At 41.6% G+C, this 20,924-nt stretch overlaps 1 protein-coding gene across 2 annotated transcripts in view; it reads right to left on the bottom strand.

Annotated features, from left to right (window-relative positions):
• Nucleotides 1-285: 285 nt before the first annotated feature.
• TP53BP2 (tumor protein p53 binding protein 2) overlaps nucleotides 286-20,924 on the bottom strand; it is a 43,445-nt gene continuing 22,806 nt past the window's right edge. For both annotated transcript variants that reach the window (XM_065880562.1, XM_065880568.1), the window contains 12 exons: nucleotides 19,995-20,176; nucleotides 19,470-19,634; nucleotides 18,859-19,087; nucleotides 17,342-17,455; nucleotides 16,881-17,029; nucleotides 15,649-16,114; nucleotides 13,521-14,296; nucleotides 10,291-10,428; nucleotides 9,458-9,591; nucleotides 6,257-6,423; nucleotides 2,962-3,161; nucleotides 286-327 (listed from right to left, as the gene is read on the bottom strand). In XM_065880562.1, the coding sequence (XP_065736634.1) occupies nucleotides 286-327; nucleotides 2,962-3,161; nucleotides 6,257-6,423; nucleotides 9,458-9,591; nucleotides 10,291-10,428; nucleotides 13,521-14,296; nucleotides 15,649-16,114; nucleotides 16,881-17,029; nucleotides 17,342-17,455; nucleotides 18,859-19,087; nucleotides 19,470-19,634; nucleotides 19,995-20,176 (2,762 nt within the window). The remainder of the gene's footprint in view (nucleotides 328-2,961; nucleotides 3,162-6,256; nucleotides 6,424-9,457; nucleotides 9,592-10,290; nucleotides 10,429-13,520; nucleotides 14,297-15,648; nucleotides 16,115-16,880; nucleotides 17,030-17,341; nucleotides 17,456-18,858; nucleotides 19,088-19,469; nucleotides 19,635-19,994; nucleotides 20,177-20,924) is intronic.

Raw genomic sequence — 20,924 nt, 5'->3', positions numbered from 1 at the left:
ACAGGACGGTCACCGTGTATCTTTCGGAGTGTGACACGGAGTACCTGTATCCAGCGCAGAGTGGTCAGCTTCCTGCCAAGCTCCGTTCATTCCGTCGTGCTGAGTATCCTCCACCAACAGTGACTCTGCTCCAAGCCTTCATTTGCTTCCAGAGCCCAATCTTCATTGCTTTCAAGTTAGTTTGTCATTAAAATAAGTCTTACAAAATTTTTGCCACAAACAATCGTATTATTCCTTCTTATTGGTAACAGATTAATTCTTCATTAACTAAAAGTGTGCAAAGTTTCAAGCCAAGCTCCTTTGTCTTGGTTTAATTCTTGGGTATAGCTGTAAAAAAGAATTTTAAAAATATTTACATACTGCACAGATGTGGGAGTATAACACATTTTCAAGAAATATGGGGGGTAGGGACAGGTGCTGATGTCACAGGAAAGAAATTAAATCAAAGAACTCTCTGCCATGTGAAACACCCAGAGCTGCCCAAAGATTCATATTTACCAACTCTTGTACAAAGGACATTCAAAGGTCACAGGGGTTCCCTCAACAGGGACAACGCCATGGTGCAGTGATATAAAATCCAGGATGCGGGCTTCCCTGGCGGCGCAGTGGTTGACAGTCCGCGTGCCGGTGCAGGGGACACGGGTTCGTGCCCCGGCCCAGGGAAGATCCCATATGCCACGGAGCGGCTGGGCCCGTGAGCCATGGCCGCTGAGCCTGCGCATCCGGAGCCTGTGCTCCGCAACGGGAGAGGCCACAATAGTGAGAGGCCCGTGTACGGCAAAAAAGAAAAAAAGAAAAAAGAAAAAAAATCCAGGATGCTCTGAGCATTAACTCCATCTACACAGCCTACTGAACTGTAAATCAAGTCCAACAAGGACCACAAAGGACTAGAGGTGATTTGCAATATGCTATAAGCTCCAATGCTGGGAGCTTCCATTCCAAGGGAAAAGATAAGAGGTTAGAAAGTCTCTATTTTAACTTTATTTCACAATGGACATCACACAGACTTGAGGCTATCAGGAACCAAATGCCACAGACTAAAAGTCTACAGATTTGAGGAAGGATAAGTGGAGTTTTTTGTTTTAGGATTTGGTGGTTTTGTGTTTTCCATAACAAGAGCTGGCAAGAAGGGTGTTCAGGAAGCCAAGAGCAAGTCAAACTAGTCATTCAACTGGCAAACAGAACAAAACCCTCCTCCCCCTCCCCTAGACAAAGGGAAGAAAGGGTTTACTGAAACAAAGTCAAGCCAGACTTCCAGCCCAAACTGCAAAGTTAATTGAGGGATCAATGTTGTATCAAGGATTGTTTTTCTCTGTGAGGAAAGGTATTTTAGCCAATATAATTTTCTACACTTGTATGTGAGCCTGACTAAAACATTTATGCAATTTCCTTTTTTAAAAAAAAACCTCAAAAGGAACCCAAAGAAGTTGTGTAGAGGCCACTTCTACCCAGGAAAGATCTCCAAAGAACCGAGAATATTTAAATGTCCGATTAAAATGAAAATCTGCAATCCAGCCCGCTGATTACAGAACCTCTGAAAGCCACCCAGGAGGCAGAGCTTGGTCTCTGACCAGCTGCTTCCACACTTGGGAACAAATCATTCTCCCCATGTTTCATTGACCACTGGACCTCTTTGTCAGAAAATTAAAGTTAAGACTCAAATAAGCAACTGCTTCTAAGAGGTAGAGCTTTTCCCAGATAAGAAACTACAAAAAGCAGAAGTGCGTGCCTGTTTGCTCTTGGTGTTCATTAAAGAAGGAAAGAGGCTGCACGCAAGAGATTATGCTTCTCTGGCGCTAAAGACTTTGTAGAAGCAAACAGGAGGGCTTGAAGGAGAACTACCTTTACATTTCTGCTTTCGTCTGGTAATTGGAAAGATTTTTTTTAACGGGCTCCATGGCTTAATTGTTTTTTTCAGTTTCACTACTCTTTATCGTTTATAGTATGACCACACGAGTGAATAGTGTCCAAACCCCAAATGCTTATCTAATAGTAAATTCTGCTAGCAGGAAGACAGCAGTCAGGATATATGATGTCATTTACACTGCGTATCAAACCAGTGATAACCAAACCAAACGGAGAAGAGTCAGGAGGAGGAGATACAGGCCAGAATCCAAGCCCCAGGTCCCAACACCGGGGTCATTTTAACGAGCTCCACAGAGAGTAATGTCCGGACAGTGGGATGATTCCAGACAGAGCCCTGGTTCAGGGCCTCAGAGTGGGACAGAAGCTCTCTGTGGACACAGACCATGTCTGTCTGACAGCTGATGAAAATACAGTGAAAATACCTCCCATTTTTTGTATATTAGACTCTGTCCAACTATACTAGCCTTTCCCTGAAAATACTCCCCCCACCAAGAATGTCTGCCCACTTACAGCAGTCCCTTCAGACTAATATAGACATGTTATTGGATTACATGTGCTGATATGATTTGATTATTTTCTTGGTTTTTATGAACCTTAAAATCCAAAGGTAGAGAAAGAACAAAGAATCTGGTCTCTGGTGCCCTGTTCAAGTTCCCTAGCAGATTCGGAAATCCTGACTTAAACAAATCCAGGGACTTCCCTGGTGACACAGTGGTTAAGAATCCGCCTGCCAATGCAGGGCCCTGGTTCGAGCCCTGGTCTGGGAGGATCCCACGTGCCGCAGAGCAACTAGGCCCGTGCGCCACAACTACTGAGCCTGCGCTCTAGAGCCCGCGAGCCACAGCTACTGGGCCCACGCACCACAACTACTGAAGTTCACGTGCCTAGAGCCCATGCTCCACAACAAGAGAAGCCACCACAATGAGAAGCCCATGTACCGCAACAAAGAGTAGCCCCCGCTCGCCCCAACTAGAGAAAAGCCCGCGCATAGCAACGAAGACCCAATGCAGCCAAAAATAAACAAATAAATAACATAAAATAGATACAATATTAAAGAAATAAAAATTGTTTAAAAAAAAACCATCCTTCACTTACTCCCAGCAAATTGCGTGGAACGTATCCCTCCTTGTCATTCAGGCGGGCCCACCACCATTCAATCTCATCTTCGTCTTCCCTGCGGATGACTGTCATGCAGTCTCCTTCTTTCATGGGTAGCTCGTCGTCATTCTGAGGTTCATAGTCCCAAAGGGCATAAATGACCCCTTTATTCATTATGCCCATCTTCTCCTGAACTCCTGAAATCACGTGAGGTGCAGAACGGAATATATGTAACTCAGAGGATACCACGCTCAGAACCTGTCACTCTCTAAAACCAAACGAGAAGAAATGGGGACCTGCTGGAATGGCAGAACTACTATATTAAACATTCAATAAAGAAACCTCCCGGGGCCAGGGGGAGCAGAGGAAGGCCAGCCGTGTAGAGGGAACATATAAAAGACAAGTTAACATATGCTATCATCTCTAAACCGGCTCTAAAAACTAACCAACACCTTATAAGCAGCTCTCAAAACTTCTCTTACTCAGAATACAAAACGATTACAAACCCAGGAATAAAAAAAGAACTGTTCCAGTCTAGGATATTAAAGAAGTTAATGAAACATCTGTCCAATTTTAGCCTATTCACTAAGTGTATTGACCAAGGAACTCTGGAATCATTTTTGTTCTTTACCTAAAACTTAAAGCAGACAGAGAAAAATGACCAGAGTGTTGTGCCTATTAAAGTGGTCTCTATCAATTTCCAAATGTGGAAAGATAAAAGAAAAAAAATTATAAAACGTTAGAATATAGAAATATGGCCAGGTATATTAGACAGGATATAAAAGTCCACATACAGTCAACTCTAAAATGATGAGAATCAGAATTCTAAAAGATACTGAAATCCACAAACTGGGGAAGGAAAAAAAAATCCCCAAATGTCCACTTCTTACCAGAGTTAATAACAGATTTGCAAATGAACTACGACCTTAGGTTTTACCTTTCTCCATTTATACCTTCCTATCCTATAAGGCGACGCTAATGAGCAGTCACAATCATCAACGGGCAGGCAACATGGGGAAAGGGGAGGAAGAATTAGACAACAATGTCCTGGGCAAGTCAGAGGTCATTATCATTGTCACCTTTTTAGAAAAGCCAGGAAAATACCTGCTTGCCTGTGAACAGCTGGGTTTCTCAACTTATGCGAACCTAAATTATTATGAACTTATTTTTCCTGTGTCAATTAATATGACATAGCACACACTACCTCTCACTCTGGGCAAAACAAGAAATTAAATCGTTCTTTTCCAAAAGAAGGCTCTACCTATCTAAATGGTCAGGTTTCTACTCATGGGGACAAGTAAATTTCCAACTTTCAAGTTATACTTGATAGAACTGTAACTCCACCAAATTTTAAAGCACGCCAGACTCGTCATCTGGTTGGGATCAGAATGGTGCACTCAACATAACAATTTGAGTCTCATTTCCAGGAAACCATTAGGCATGGAAGACAATTTCTCATTACTTTGCTATTTACCAAACTAAGAGTTATGAATCAACAATTTTCAAACGTTTCTGAGGGTCCTAAAAACATACTCCATCTCACTGGCAGTTTGGGAAATGCAAACTAAAGGCAAGGTGAGACAGGCTTCCAACTCCACCAAAGGTCAAAGAGAACACAGAGCAAAAGGTACTCTCTGCTTGACGTATATTCCTGTGACCTGGCTATTCTACTTCTAGAGAGACACCAGAAGATGAGGACAAAAATGGTGGCCGAAGCCATGTTTATAATTGAATGCACGAATGGATAAATAAATAAAGGAAATAACCCAACATCTGCCAAAAGTAGAATGGAAAGATAAATTGTAGTAGAGTCCCAAAATGGAACAGTAGCGCAGTGAAAAGAAACAACAGCTACATGTAGCAACACTGCATCTCAAAAACTATGGGGAATGAAAAAAGCAAGCCACAGAATCATCAGTATGGTTTATTTTATATGAAGGTCAAAAACAGGCAGAACTAAACAATATCAGTTGTAGGATTCATTCAGAGGTGATATACCTATTTTTATAAATTCAAGGGGGGCAGTCACCACAGATGTGAGAGGAGCTACATCAGGGCAGGGCCCCTGCGGACGGCAGACAGAGCTCATGTTCTGTTTCCCAAGCTGGATACCTGGATGTTTCACTGTGTTAATCTAGGATCACCATTACTTAAACTGCATATCTATGTCAGAAATGCTCTCGGTATCCACGATATAGTTCATAAATTTAAAAAATCTCTGATCAAATGTCCCTAAACGTTTTTTAAAAAATCATATCCCATACTTACATATAGCTTGATCGCCAATACGTTTAACGTAACAAAATACATATTAATATAACATACTGATTTCAAAACGTGTCCATAGGTCAAAATTATTCTTGGATGTAGAGTTGAGAACATAAACAGAGAATGATCATAAATATCAACGATAAAAACTAAGAGCTGAGAGATGAAGAAGAGAACCTGCGGTCTGTGGTTCTCCCTCTGACCCCTCTCCCTTCTCTCCGAGAGCCTGAAAACAGGCCTAGTGAGACTCGGAAAACAGTCAGACAGAGAAGACGTTTCACCTCAGGCATCTTTCCATGCCTGATGCTTGAGTGGTCTGGGGTCCTGGGACGTACCTCCTCATTTGTCTCTGTCTTTTCCCCTTCTCCATTTCTCTCAAGCCAGACTAAAAAGAAACATTAACCTCAACTTCTAAGACTTGTAAATAAAAAAAATGTTCCTTGTAAATAACTGTGCCAATCAACATATATCCATCTAAAACTTCAAGTCCTTTTTTCTCTAGGGACAGAGCTGATGGGATGCATCAGAATTATAAACTCAAAAACAAGAGAACGAAAGAGTCAAAAACATCAGTTCCAAAGTATGGTGTTGCCTTTCTTTTCTTCTGCGACAAGTTTGATTTAGCAGGAAAACTTGGATCTGTGGATTCTTATTCCAACCCTGCATTTCTCTTGATCATCTTGCGGGGGGTTCTGTTTACTTATTTGCACAGATACAGCATCACTCGCTAAGTACGGAAGTCTTACTAGAGGATCTTTCAATGGTCGAAAGCTATTAACCCTGCTAGGTCCAAGGCTGCATCACCGTCTTTTGTCTTTGAAGATGTCCCTGACAACAGCCGCTTCTAGGCACACACAAAAGCTGCATTCATGTTTGTGATCGAGGCTGCCCTACCTTCAATGCCCAGGACTATGTACAACACAAAATGCTTTCCCAAATAATAAAAACCCTTTGGAACGATCCCCTAGAGATAAAGGATAAATGAATGCGGTAATCAGTGCACATAAATCCAATTGTTCCGTACCGTAAAGAAACTGCGAGCACTGGGTGTAGCCTTCCTCCGTTTCCTCACATTTATCAGCAGCCGTCTGCATGTCACTGTAGGTCATGGCAAACACAGCGGCTCCAGACTCCACCAAAAACTTACACACCTGGACGCTGTTACAGGACGCAGCGCAATGCAGCGGGGTCCTGCGGACAAGGGCACAGCAAGGACTGGGGGTGCCTTCCTACACGGGACGACACCTGCCGCAACACGGCATCCGCAGGGAGAGCTCTCCAGCCTGTCACCCACCAGGCCCTTTCTCCTGAAAACCGTTCTCACAGATTTTTAAAAATGAGTTAAACATAGATGCTTGAGCCCATCCGAGAATTCCAGCCACAAAGAAAAATGTAGGGACGGCACTGGGGCCAGGGCAGCACCGTGGGTGAGAGGGATCAAGGACAGGAGTGAAAGGACATGCAATTTGTATACTGATCTAAAGCAGGATAGAATATATTTAGTTCCATGTTCTGGAGCATCCAGCCTGATTATTTCCGCCAGGATGGAGGACATAACATCTTTAAATAATAGGCCTCCCCTCAAAACACGTGTCTGGGCTTCCCTGGTGGTGCAGTGGCTGGGACTCCACCTGCCGATGCAGGGGACATGGGTTCGTGCCCCGGTCCGGGAGGATCCCACATGCAGCGGAGCGGCTGGGCCTGTGGGCCATGGCCTGTGGGCCTGCGAGTCCGGAGCCTGTGCTCCGCGGTGGGAGGGGCCACGGCGGTGAGAAGCCCGCGTACCGCAAAAAAAAAAAAAAAAAAAAAACACGTGACTGTAAACGTCCCTTTATCACCACCAATTTTGAAGGAATTAAGTTGCACATAAAGAACTACCTTTACCCAACATTTTTTTAATCCTAATTCAATTTTAATTGGAAAAAAAAATGCCAATTCAATTCAGACCAGAAAAGTGACTGGAAAATACACATTTCAATCTATATTAGCAACTGGTTAGCAGGAACTTAGGAATACCACGAAAAAGAATCTTCTCCACCATCTCAAATGTTTCATAATGTATTATAAATGACTCCAGATTCATGGTAAAGGTGGAAGAGCCGGGACCAATGCCCAAACTCAGAAGATGGGCTGGAGGATGTTAATCAAGCCCTGAAGTACATGAGATTTCTTTACCCTTTTCTTCCCTCCCCTTTTCATGTTATTGTTCCACTTGGGTCTTTCACAAAAGAAATTTATTTCTCACCCCCCACATCCCAAACACTACCACTAATAATTTGGTGAATATTACTACAGACTTTTTAACTGCGTGGCTTTTTTTTTAGTAGTAAAAAATTATACATAATCTAAACTCCCAATATTAGGAAACAAAGACATTGTGACACATTAAGAATTTGTTCTGCTTATGTTGTGAAGGTAAACTAAAAAAGTAGGCATAAAAAGGGCAAATACTGTTTGTTATCACTTATATGTAGAACCTGAAAAATAAAACAAATGAACAAAGAGAACAAAACATGCAGACGCACAGATGCAGAGAACAAATCAGCAGCTACCAGTGGGGAAAGCCAAGCGAGGAAGAGATCAAGATGGGGATCAGGGACTAAGAGGTACAAACTATTATGTATAAAATAAATAAGCGACAAGGATATTTTGTACAGCACAGGGAATGTAGCCGATATTTTAATAACTTTAAATGGAGTATAACCTATAAAAATTTTGACCCTGTGTTATACACCCGAAACTAGTATAATATTGTAACTCACCTATACCTCAACTTAAAAAAAAACCTATTGAGAGCTAAACTAAAAAAAAATATAGGCATAAAAAATTATACATATAGGGCTTCCCTGGTGGCGCAGTGGTTAAGAGCCCACCTGCCGATGCGCGGGACATGGGTTGGTGCCCCGGTCCGGGAAGATCCCACATGCCACGGAGCGGCTGGGCCCGTGAGCCATGGCCGCTGACCCTGCGCGTCCGGAGCCTGTGCTCCGCAACGGGAGAGGCCAAAATAGTGAGAGGTCCACATACCACAAGAAATAAATAAATAAATAAAAATTATACATATATACACATACATAAATGAGCTTGAAGGAAACATATGAAAATATTGATGGTGTTTACTTCTAGATTGTAGGATACAAATGGCTTGTTTTCCTCTTATTTCTCTATTTTGTACGTTTTCCACAATGGGCTCACATTACTTTTATAAATACAATTATTTTAAAGTGCAACCAAAAATGCTTCTCCAAGAATTATTTATAACAAAGAATTGGAAAGCAATCTAAACGTCTAGCAAGAAGGAGACAGCCACAATGAATGAGCCACAGCCACGTGGTAAGAGATGAGGCTTTTTCAAACCTATGCATATGGGTGTCTGCAACTTATATGTGTATACATGTAAATTTGATATTACAATTATTTCCACATTGAGAGAAATATAGGCTATAAAATTTAAATACTTGCGTAAATATAGTGTGATTATAACTTTTTTTTTTCATATAGAAAGAAGTAAATCTTTCCTAGGAATCATTATTAATCATTAAATCATAATTTAATTAATAATCATAATCATTAAGTCATCATCCTAGGAATAATAATATTCGTCATTTACAATAACATCTCCTGGGTTTTAGCCACACACCAGTTTCACAAGATGCTCCATGAAAAATGGATTCCACGGTCAAAACTATTGGGAGAAGTTTACAAATTATAATCCCCTCTTAGACACACAGTAGTTTCAGGGAGGTGGGGGGACCCTGCTTAAATCAGCATTTCTCATATTCACTGAAGCATGCCAATGAACTGTGTACCACTTTGGGACATTTCTTATTTTTATTATTTAACTACTAAACTTCGGAAACTCCATCTGGGAAATTCCCTGGCGGTCCAGTGGTTAGGACTCTAAACTCACTGCCAAGGGCCTGAGTTCAATCTCTGGTCGGGGAACTATGATCCCATAAGCCATGCAGTGTGGCTAAAAAAAATTTTTTTATATAAAAAAATAAAACTCCACCTGCTTCCAGAACGGGAGTGAGATGACTATTACATGAAGACATATTAATTCCTTAAAAACGTCTCCCACGTCTCTCCTTCTAGATTACAAGCAGCACTGAGGACACGCACTGACATACTTCTTCCCTTCTAACAGCGTCTACGACACTGCTCCTTCGTCGCCTACGCAGCAGATACAATTGAAGTCTGAGTGGAGTTTAAAAGAAAACCTTACCATCCATCACTGTCAGCAGCATTGACATTTACACCAAACTGTACCAGGAATTTAACAATTTCTGTGTGTCCTGCACACACGGCGTTGTGAAGAGCTGTGATACCTTCATCGTTAGGAAGGCTCGGGTCATCAACCTGTAACATCAATAAGAACAAGGGTGATCATCACTCAAATTTTTTGTCACCTTAACTGTCAACTATTAACTGGCTCTAGGATCAAGAGAATTGAAAGAGATTCTTGTAGTCTTTTTTTTTTTTTAAACATAATTAAAACCTTCAGGAGCCAAGAAAACTATACCAAGTACAGTTCTAGAAATACGACATTAAGTAGGCACTCCCTATAAAAAGGGTTTTAAAAGCTGAAGAAGTCCCAGAAACTATATATCCTTATAGTCACTTTTGTTTATTTATCCTCCAACTTCCCACCACAGATAAGCATCTAAGGAGAAGTCACGTTTGCCATGGAAGGGAAGAAAGGTCAACTAAAAATATTTTAAATAGCAGGTTTCTGAAAAATAGGGACCACATCTGTAATTTAACACTGCAAGGTACAAATCCATACTTGAGCAACTTTTAAAGGAGGGTCATGATGTCCCTAAAGAAAGTACCCCCAGTGAATAACTGAACTTCCGCACTATTTATTGAAAGTGTTACAGCCACACCTTTAAAACAGAGAAGCTGGTTTTGGAGCATGCTCAAGAGTTCCTCTCAACAACCCCACCTCCCAAAAGAGGAAACAATGCAAAAGTACACTTTCCCTACAGTAGCCTTCTGATTAGAGCTTTAAAACAAAATACAAGGCGGCATATAAGAAACGTACTAATTCAATCGTACCTCATATATAATTCTCTGTACGAGGTCAAATTCTCCCTCCAAAGAGGAATCTAGAAGTAAAGCAAGGGGGTTGAATTTCACCCTCATTCCATGGGCAATCCGTTCTGAACCAGTTTTACGCAAGTTTGTCCTTTTGCCCTGCAAAAGAAATGCACGGAAGGTTAAGGATCCTGGTCTAAGCAAGAGACCGAAAAACAACAAAAAGGGAGGAATAATATCTCAGCTGAGATAGTAAAAGGAACTTTGAAAATACATACATACGTATACATACACATATATATATATACGTATATATATATATACATATATTTAGCGCTTAATGAATAAACCCACGTAACTAAGTGGGAAGAACCTAACTCTTTAAAGCCTAGTGAAAACTACATTTGGGTAACACGCGCTAAGAGTATAATCTGCAGTAGGAAGCAGGCTGGTTCTCTGTCAAGGATCAAAATTAGCCAAGATTGGTCTTTAATTACCTAATACAGTAGCGCTAACCCCACATTAATAAACTGGACAAGAGCACAAACTGAGAATTGCGAGAGCTGACATTTATTGAATGATTATTCATTTACTCCTCTTGAAAACCCTATTATCCCATTTTACAGATAAGGAAGTTGAGGCACACAGCCAGTAAACATCAGAGCTGGAATTCAAATCCAAGGAATCTGGCTTCTTCAAAGCCCCTCCTTTTAACCATATCCAACATAATGCCTCCTGGGGGAAGGGGAGTGGAGCATATTATGAAAGTAAAAAATAAAGATTATTAGTCTGTCTTAGACATACCAGGGAGGAGTCCTACAAGTCTTAAAATGCTATCACTATTTTATATTTAGAAATTTAACTGTACTCCAAGACACATGGGTAAATTAACCATCTTTTCTACATTTTAATACATCAGGCTTAAAAAACTAAGGCAAACGTTAACACTAGATCTAACATCCTATAAGACAGGCTTCTTGAACACAGCCAACAGAGTGGAAACATTTCCTAGGGTATGATATGCAGCACATACTTCTCTTTATTTTATTTCAGGTGTGGAAAACGACTGAGTTTTGAAAAACGTTAAGTAGCAATGAATATATTTCATAAATGTACAATGGCTAAAATGTTTCTGTCTCTTGAAAAAAAGAAAACAAGAGTAAATATTACATGGCTGAGATAATACAACTCACAAACAGTACAATCATACCCACTTTCAAACAACAGCACGAGATAGTGGCTTCTATTTCACTTGAACCAAGAAGGAAAAAGTTTATAGATCACCTTCCCAGGAAGAGAATAACAGAATCTCACAAGTTTAACTCAAAGAGAACCACACCTCAGGACGGAGCAGCACAGAATTGTTAAAAAAGTGTTAACCTCTATTTTAAAACTTTTTTCACTAGAATTCAATGTTTACCATATAGAATTTTTTTTTTTTTTTTTTTTTTGGTGGTATGCGGGCCTCTCACTGCTGTGGCCTCTCCCGCTGCGGAGCACAGGCTCCGGACGCGCAGGCTCAGCGGCCATGGCTCACGGGCCTAGCCGCTCCACGGCATGTGGGATCTTCCCGGACCAGGGCACGAACCCGTGTCCCCTGCATCGGCAGGCAGACTCTCAACCACTGCGCACCAGGGAAGCCCTACCATATAGAATTTTTAAACAAATGTCGACCGTAAACTAGTAGTTGAGGCAACTTTGGATAATCATTATCTTTGACTTCTACCACATCTAAAAGATGTAATAAGGGATCAAACATATAAAGCACTTTAAAAAAAACCCTTATAATATGCTATGGTGCTTTTGCCCAGGTTTTAAAAATTCATAGTTTGGCATCCTACTGAAACAAAATGACTTCAAACTAAAGGCTGAAAAAACCAACTTTGAAGACATTTTGGGATTCTGATCTTCTCTCACCTATTTCAAAGTGACAAAATAAACTTCCAAAGAAAAGCTTAACATTTGGAAGGAGTGCAGAAGACACGCCCAAGTCAAAACATACAAAGCTTTAGAATAACTTAGTGTCATCCAAAACCTATGGGATGCGGCAAAAACAGTTCTAAGAGGAAAGTTTACAGTGATACAAACTTACCTCAGGAAACAAGAAAAACCTCAACCTAACCTCATATCTAAAGCAACTAGAGAAGGAAAAACAAACAAAACCCAAAGTTAGCAGAAGAAAAGAAATCATAAAGATCAGAGCAGAAATAAATGAACTAGAGACGAAGAAAACAAGAGAAAAGATCAATGAAACTAAAAGCTGGCTCTTTGGAAAGATAAAATTGATACACCTTTAGCCAGACTCGTCAAGAAAAAAAGGGAGAGGGCCCAAATCAACAAAATTAGAAATGAAAAAGGAGAAGTTACAACCGACACCACAGATATACAAAGGACCATAAGAGACTACTACAGGCAACTACATGCCAATAAAATGACCGTCCACACTAGAAGAAATGGACCAATTCTTAGAAAGGTACAATCTTCCAAGACTGAACCAGGAAGAAATAGAAAATATGAACGGACCAATTACAAGTACTGAAATAGAATAACTTAATGTCAGAGCACAAGGAAACCTGAGGGATCGCCATGATACCCAGAGACTTCAAACCAGGCTGAAGCAGAGGAAGAGGCTAGAGGGTCCACCTCACTCTCTGCTCCGTTACCTCCCCCAGCCCCCATTTCATCCAGAACCCTTCCAATTTTATCAGCATTGGAAGTTTGAGGTTCCACCTAAATATGACATTGAAAATAAATTTCACTGCTAGACAAAGAAAAGTCTGAAAGAGTGATATCACCAATGAGAGAAGTTAAACCATCTGCCCGATTTCACAGAGCTAAACTAGTGATCGCAAGTTCCAAATCCAGGTCTTTTCATTCCGAGTGTTGCCTTCCATAATATGTGACACCAGCTAGAGAAGAAACAGCAAACATGGTGTTTATAGGTATAAGAGCAAAACTTTGCTTCCTTCATGAAGAAAGGGGTTCTTCCCCCCAAATTAAAATGTTTGTGATGCTGAATATATTGCGTTTTGATAACATAAGATCCACTCTGTGCCAAGGGAACTGTAAAATAAAGGGCAAGCTGTAGAACACATTTGCTACAACAGGCAGTTTAAACACAGACCATCTTTGGTGAATGGCCGGCTGTAAGTACTCACTGATGTTTCACTGAGTAGGGACAACGAGCCACCTAGAAAGCTGTGACGAGACAAAAGGTTTCTGCAGTGACCACAAGACACCACAGTACTTACAGGAGGCAGAGAAACCTGCCCAGTGATCTCAGGCGGACGCAGGCTCACAGGGTCTTCTCCTGGGCCTTCTGGCTCCCCAGATGGGTACGGCGGGGGTGGGTAGGGGGGGTACTCTTCGAGGTACACTTCAAGCAGAGGGGGAGCCTCTGGGTTTGGCTCTTCCACGTTGTTCTGGAAACTTGGACTGCTGTCTGGGACTCCTTCAGGCTCATACTCAAGGCCCGGAGAAGGAGCGGGCAGGTCACTGCTCTCTGTACTGGCGCTCCCTGCTTCCCCCGGGGATACCGGTTCAGGGGCCAGAGGGAGCGCCTCCTTCTCTGGCTCCACGTGCAAATATGGATTCTGGGTCTCCATCGGGCTTTCCGGGCTGGCAGTCCCAGAAGCGGACTTGGATGCGTGTGCCGGGACGGAGATGGTCTCCATGGCGGCGATGGTGGTCCTCTGATACAGAAGTTTCTGAATATTCGGCCCATTAGGACCCTCTGGCTCTGTAATAGAGCTGCGTTTCTTTAGTGGCCGTGGTGCGTTCGACAGTTTCTTTCGCAGGGCTTCTAGGTCAGCGTCGCTCTGGTTTCGGTAAGGATTCGATAAGAAAGGCAGTAATTTGGTTGGGCTCAGTGGCCTAGGAATTCTTTCGTTTTCATGGGTCTCCTGAACTGAAGAAATGGGCTCTGTTTCAGGTTCCGGGCTGCCAGGTTTGCCCTGGGTATTGGAATAAATGTTCTCTGGGAGCTGCTGTGGGTTCTGGGCAGTAGCAATCACAGGCTTGCCATAAACTAATTGGAAATGGAAAAAAAGCCCTGATTAGTATTAATTAAACAAAACTAGCAAATAACAGACATAGCTAACAATTAAAGCCTCTTTTAATTTCAGTTATTACATAATACCCTTCAATACAACTAATTTTTAAAAATAACAAATGACAAAGCAAGGTTTCCATCATTGCATAATAAACTTATTACAGAATCAAAACCCTCACTGAAAAAAAAAACAAAAAAATAAAACCCTCACTGATTGTAAAGAGGTACCATTATTTTACGTACCAATGTGAAAGAAAATGTTGTCAATTATAATTGTAAGAAATCACAGACCATAGTATCCAAATTTAAAATGTCAAAATGTAAAAAAAAAAAATTTTTAATTAAAATAAAATGTCAAAATGTGAAAAGAATTTAGAATCAGTGAAAACTGGTGATCCTTTCACATGTCCAGATTAAAACTAAACATGCACTATTCACAATTTTCAAAAGGAAATCAATGTGACAAATCATTTGGCTTACAAAATTATTAATAACCACTTCTATTTACCAAAACTATTCTCCGTAAACATTCTGATTACATCATCATTATCTAATTCCCGAATTATTATATTAGCAGTTTTCACCAGACTCATGAAAAAGAGTAAGATGTAGCATATATACTAATTCTCTGCTGTGTAATTACTTTCATGACATTCTGGGCCACAATTACGTGCTTATTTCATAACTAGAAAGCCATTTTCATTCCATTAAAACACAGTGAATTTTATTCCAGTCACATAAACTAATGACTCTTAGAAAGAACCCAACAAGTTACCAAATTATGTATGTTGAACACAAAGTAATCTTTTCGTGTTTTATATTTAACTAGTAACTGTGTCCTCATTAGAACAACTTAAAATATAGTAGAGAACGTTAAAAAAAAAAATACATATACAGAGGCAGTTGTCTAAACCTCTAGGCACCAAGAACACCTGGTCAGACCTAGAGTGAAGACACATCCCTCTGTGCAGCGATCCCCCGCAGGCACTTTTCCCCACTCACCGAGGAGCTCGTCCGTGAGCGGGAAACAAACGCACACAGGAAATTCAACACAGAAGGCTATGTCATCGCTATAGGTTTTATGCATCAATTTTCATATTTATTTCATTTTATTCACCTACCATCTTCAGCTACTACAGTAGCTGACATTTAGCACAAACTCTTTTAAACTCCCCATGAAGAACAGAAGCCATAATGAAACAAATCTCTTAGGACAAAAGCATCAGTCAAAAGAGGTACACGTCACTGTGCTGTTTACTGATCGATGGCATCTCTGGTGTAGGATGGAAACACATCCACGCAGGTGAAGATGAGACCAAGAATCTTACCGCTCGGAAAGTGGGGCCCTCGGGAATGGGACTTGGTCAACGCGCTCTGCACGGCCTGCTGGAAGTTTTTGCCGGGAGCCTGGTGCTGGGTATACATGGAGTATATGGAGCTGGCAGCCACGGTCTGGGGTTTCCTGAAGGGCGGAAGGAGGGTATCCTTGGAAGGCTGAGGCGTGAAGGGCCGGACGGCAGCAGCAGGGGGACTTTCTTGCTTAGAACCTGGAGGAAGGGTCTGGTCCGCTTGGCCAACTGAAGGCATGCTGGCAGCCAGCAGGACCCTCTGCTGCTGCCCTGCTGGTTTGGGTTTGTTTCCCACGGATGCGACAGCCGCTGACAACTGCTGAGGGTTTCCATCTGGCTTAATGTCTGAGGGCGACTGATTAGTTTGTCCAAAATAAGGCAAATTAATCTGTTTTGGTTTTGATGGAACAGGAGGTGGTACCTTAGCTACATTCTTATTTGCAGCCTGTGAACACACACAACAGCCGATTAAAATACTGCGTAACTGGGTACACAGGATGTTCCAGACACCCTAAACTTCACAAATGTTAAATACAGACTGAAAAGACTAGCTCTACATTTAAAAATCATTAAAAACTCTGAAATCTCTGAACTAAATCACACGTAAAAGGCACTTCAGTAATGCAATACAAATCCTGCCCCGTACGATTTCCTCCGCATTGCCCCTTCCTATTTGGGCAACTATAAGTAGCCACTTGAAAACTTTTAACTGCCATCTTACATATTCACGGGTGGCACCAATAACTGAAAACCATTCTCGTTCAGCGGAACTTCACGCAATCTGGGCCACGTGGTTAAAAAATCTCCTAACTTGGAGCATGCAGCCATAGACTGCTTATCAAAGGTTGGGATCCTAACAGTTATGGAAGATTCATCATCAGATTGCTTGACGTAACCTAAGCTCCAAATTTTGAAGAAACAAGGTAACCGAGCAGCACAAATACAGTGTTCCTCAATGCACTAGTGTTTTTCTAGAGAATCGTACAAAATATGACCCGGAAGCAAGCATGTTAGGCATGTGCCAGTACGATGTGAGACCACAAATATACTCAAGCAACAGAATTTAAAATAACAGAATGCTATTGTATTTTCTAATCTTCCAGATAGATTTTTTTTCTCTCCCTTACATAATACTTTCTCTCTTCTAAAAAAAAAAAAAAAATGTATACAGAATTACCATTAAATCTTAAAACTGGGATACTCTCAAGTACCTGAGCATCCCGCAAGATATCTTCACTGCTCTGGTTCTTCCTGAGGGTACCAAAGGCGGGTGGGGCAGCAGACTGGTCCACGGTGTCAAACATTGAAAAGGGACGCACTTTCTTCTCCTTCTCCCTCAGCGGAACCTCCCCATCATCAGCTGAAGAAGACGGGAAGAAAAGAATCACGCTGATAACCAAACTGCTTGTAATAAAATTTCTTATTCGCACATGTTTCTCTCTCCTCAAACGTATACCCACTAAATGCTCTTCTATTCTTAAATTAAGTTGATTAAAGGATAACCCAACACTACAATGCTAGTACCTTAATTCCCTGGCTAAATGAAGCTGTTCTGGAAATAAACACAGTCCCTGGTCTTAACACACTAGAAAATAAGCTATCTAAAAAAGGATACACAGAACCTTTAGATGCCCAAAACAGAATATTCAGGAACAGCACAAGTAAACCTCACCTTGGTCTGGAGCATTTCCAGAGCTTTTGGACACAGAAGCAGAGGCTTGTTGGCTCGAGAAAAGATCTGCATTCGGAGGAGTCCAATCAGGGCCAAGCAGATGGATTTTAGAGCCTAGAACACAGAAAAGCAACTGCAATAACCTGGCATTCTAAGGAGATGTTTAAATGGTGCACTTTGCTGCTAAGAAGTTAAATCTCTAAAAATGGGTTTAAATCTCAGACTCACAAAAACCCCAGTAAACTTACTTAGAAAACATCAGATTTTATACCTGTGATTTAAGAGTGCCCCTGCTGACTCAAATAAATTAATCACCATCAACAGAAAGTCCGTTTGAAGCAGCAAGGACGCATTACTCCTCACCAGGTAAGAAAACATCACCATCCCACCCAGAAAATGACTTCCAATCTAGCAGACCAAGGGCTCTCTGGTGTGTCTTACACAACCACCACAAGTGATATGCACACACGACAAAAGCAAAAGCACGGACTTTCAGCCCGTGACTCTGACCACAGTCTTGGGTAAATCAGAGTATTCAGGTTTTTTCTACACTGGTATTTAAGTTTCAAAGCCATAGCTTTTATTTTTCCTTAAAAAAACAAAACTAACTCTTTCTACAATAAAACCCAGACCATGCAGCACTACTGCTTCACAGTGGCAATTAATCCAAAATAATAAATAATTTTAAAGTTAGCTACTATTTACACGTGATAGTGGTGACGGAAAAGAGACGATTCTATTTTTTTTTCTCCAGGGGTGAGTTTAGTAAGTTCATTAAAGGATGTTTTTTGCCCTGCTTTTCCTCCAACTCTCCCTTCATTTTTTCCTCCTATTATAAAAGTCTGGCTTGCACCTGCCCCCCGACCCCGGCCAAGTATCTGAGGACTACACACAGAATGCAAAGACCACTAACACAACGAGCCTCTGTTACTTTCACTTTTATCTCCCAATATGTTTACCTTTATTCTAAAAATTATCATCTGGCAAATTCTCACACAGAAACATATACGAATAGCAAACACCAATCGTCAGCAGAATGGACCTACTGTCTCGCATTCTGTGGAGACGACACCACTGACATATCTGGAGTTTTTATACCACGAGGAAAGTTCTCAAGTTATTACATCAGATCAAAATTTCCTTATTAACGAGAAGGAATTCAAAACCATTTCCAGGTTTTTAAAAACCTCATGTTTTATTTCATTTCCTGAACAGAACCCTACACAGTACTTAGGGTTAAGAAAATTATCATTTCTTAACCCCAAAGAACACAAGGAGATTCTGAGAATTGCCACATGAACAAGGGATAGGAAGACATCTTTTTAAACTCAAACTTGGAGGAAAAAAAAAAATCTAAATTAAAAAAAAAAAGAAAAGACTTGCTGTGAAGCACGAATGAAAGAAAGGAATACAAAAAACAAACAAACAAACAAACAAATAACTCAAGCTTGGGGGAAAATCATAGTGAGCACGGGAGCAACTACGCCCTGGAAGGACTTGCAAATGCCTGGTTTTACCTTTCACTTGTGAAGCGGCCCCAGATCTCATGTTGGGCAGTGTCTGGACTTTCATGGACCCCTCGGAAGCCTGCGTAGCCCCAGGCCCATCGGGCAGGGCTGGCTTCACCAGAAGTTCAGGCCTCGAGGGAATCCGGGGCATAGTTGACGACTGGATATAGGGACCGACCGCAGCCACTCGACTCGGCCCCGACGCCCCCGGCTGGTGCAGGTGTCCATCAGACGAAACCTTAGGAGAAAGCACAGAGCCTTTAGTATTGCAAGTCAGGCTGGATGTGACTCGGAAAAGCCCGTGACGTGTTCATAATTTTGTTAAAAATCGGCACTTTCAGGATCTAGCCATCAAATCTACAAGAGATATCCCCAAACAAAAACACCCCATGGTGAACTCTCACCCACACTTTATTACAAGAATTAGAAACAAGAGCAGAGCTACGTAGGTGATAGTATTAAAAGTATAAGAACAGTGGATTCTCTTTCAAGAAGTCACAGGTCTCGTCCCTTTCCGGAGGACGCACCGAGCCATGATTCTGAAGATGCTGCTGCAAGTACTGACCTCGCTGGGATGGTCATCGTCCCCTCCTCCCGCCCCCTGCCAACAGCACACTTACTGGAAGGTTCTCTTTCTGCTGCAGGGCCGCCTTCTTCTTCCACAGCCGGTCCCTGAGCTCATTAACACGCTTGTCCATGACCGCCACTTCTGAATTGCGCTTATTCAAGCACTCCCTCTGTTGCTGCAGCTTGGCATTCTGCTCTTGGTTCAGTTTGTTTCTTAACTGAACAAAATTAAGGGAATAAAAGGTAGCCAAGGAGTAGGAAGAAAATTTTCTCAAAACAGATAATCACATGGTTCGCTATTATACAATTTCTAAAAATGTAAGGTCCCCCCACACTTCTCATCTCACGGTTTAAAATTACGTGTTGGACCACCAGCTGTGGTCATAAGGAATACCTCAGATTTCCTGTCTGAGGTACTATAAAGTTTATTCTGGATTCTGCGGGGTTTAGGTCTTCCTCCCCGCCTCCCCGCTTTAAGGAAAAGAGGCCGAAATCCAGGACTTCCTGCCGCTTATGTGGACAATGCTGTCGTCCTAGAGAGGATGTGCCACTGAATGTCACAGGCGGCCACAGTTTACCTGCAGCTCCTTGTACAGCCGATCAAGCTCAGCCACCGCGGACTGGCTGTCATGGTGACCATCAATCCTGCCATTCTTGAGCATCTCTAGCTGTCTTGTAAGTTCCTCTACTTTTGACACAGCCAGAACGAGCTCCCTCTGCTTTTGCTGGAACAAACTATTCATCTGTTCAATTTCCTCCACTAAAGTAAGAACGAGAAAAGCAACAGTAGTTGAAAAGAAAAATGAGAATTGGACTGCTTTCCGGGCAACCAGGATGTACCATAAACTTTCTCATAAAAAGTAGAGAAAATTTTCAGGAATGTCCTAGAATCAACCTATTCCTTTATAAGCACCTCTAAATCAAACAGACATCTCTAAATCAAATCACTAAAATTTTAATTAAAATGGTATTGTAATAGATGGAGCCATTATATGCATAAAAATCCTTACCTTCATCAAATTTTCAGTCAAAAATTAGAGAGAAGAAAGAGGACTTCAATGCAGGGGGCCTGGGTTCCATCCTTGGTCAGGGAACTAGATCCCACATGCATGCCGCAACTAAGAGTTCACATGCCACAACTATGGAGCCCTGGAGTCGCAACTAAGGAGCCCGCCTGCTGCAACTAAGACCTGGTGCAACCAAATAAGTAAATAACTAAATGGGGGGGGGTGGAAACTACTACTACTACTATGTTTTCCAAAGGGAACCTGGAAACCTTGTCTAAAACATTCAACAGCTGAATTCAATTCAGGGGGAAGCAGCAGCATCAAAACTGCAGTGAATTATACTTTTCCAAAAAAATCCTTTGAAGTTGATCTACATACAGAGTCTCATCTTATTCTTCTTACTTACTGCAAATTCACATAAACTTCCTACACCAACGTGTTTTCTTATACCAATGCGTTTCCTTACACCTTTGAAGTTGATCTACATACAGAGTCTCATCT

Source organism: Phocoena phocoena, chromosome 1 (genome assembly GCF_963924675.1).
Source record: "Phocoena phocoena chromosome 1, mPhoPho1.1, whole genome shotgun sequence".
Taxonomy (NCBI): Eukaryota; Metazoa; Chordata; class Mammalia; order Artiodactyla; family Phocoenidae; genus Phocoena; species Phocoena phocoena.
Note: the sequence above shows the minus strand (reverse complement) of the source record. Positions and strands in the feature narration are given on the sequence as shown.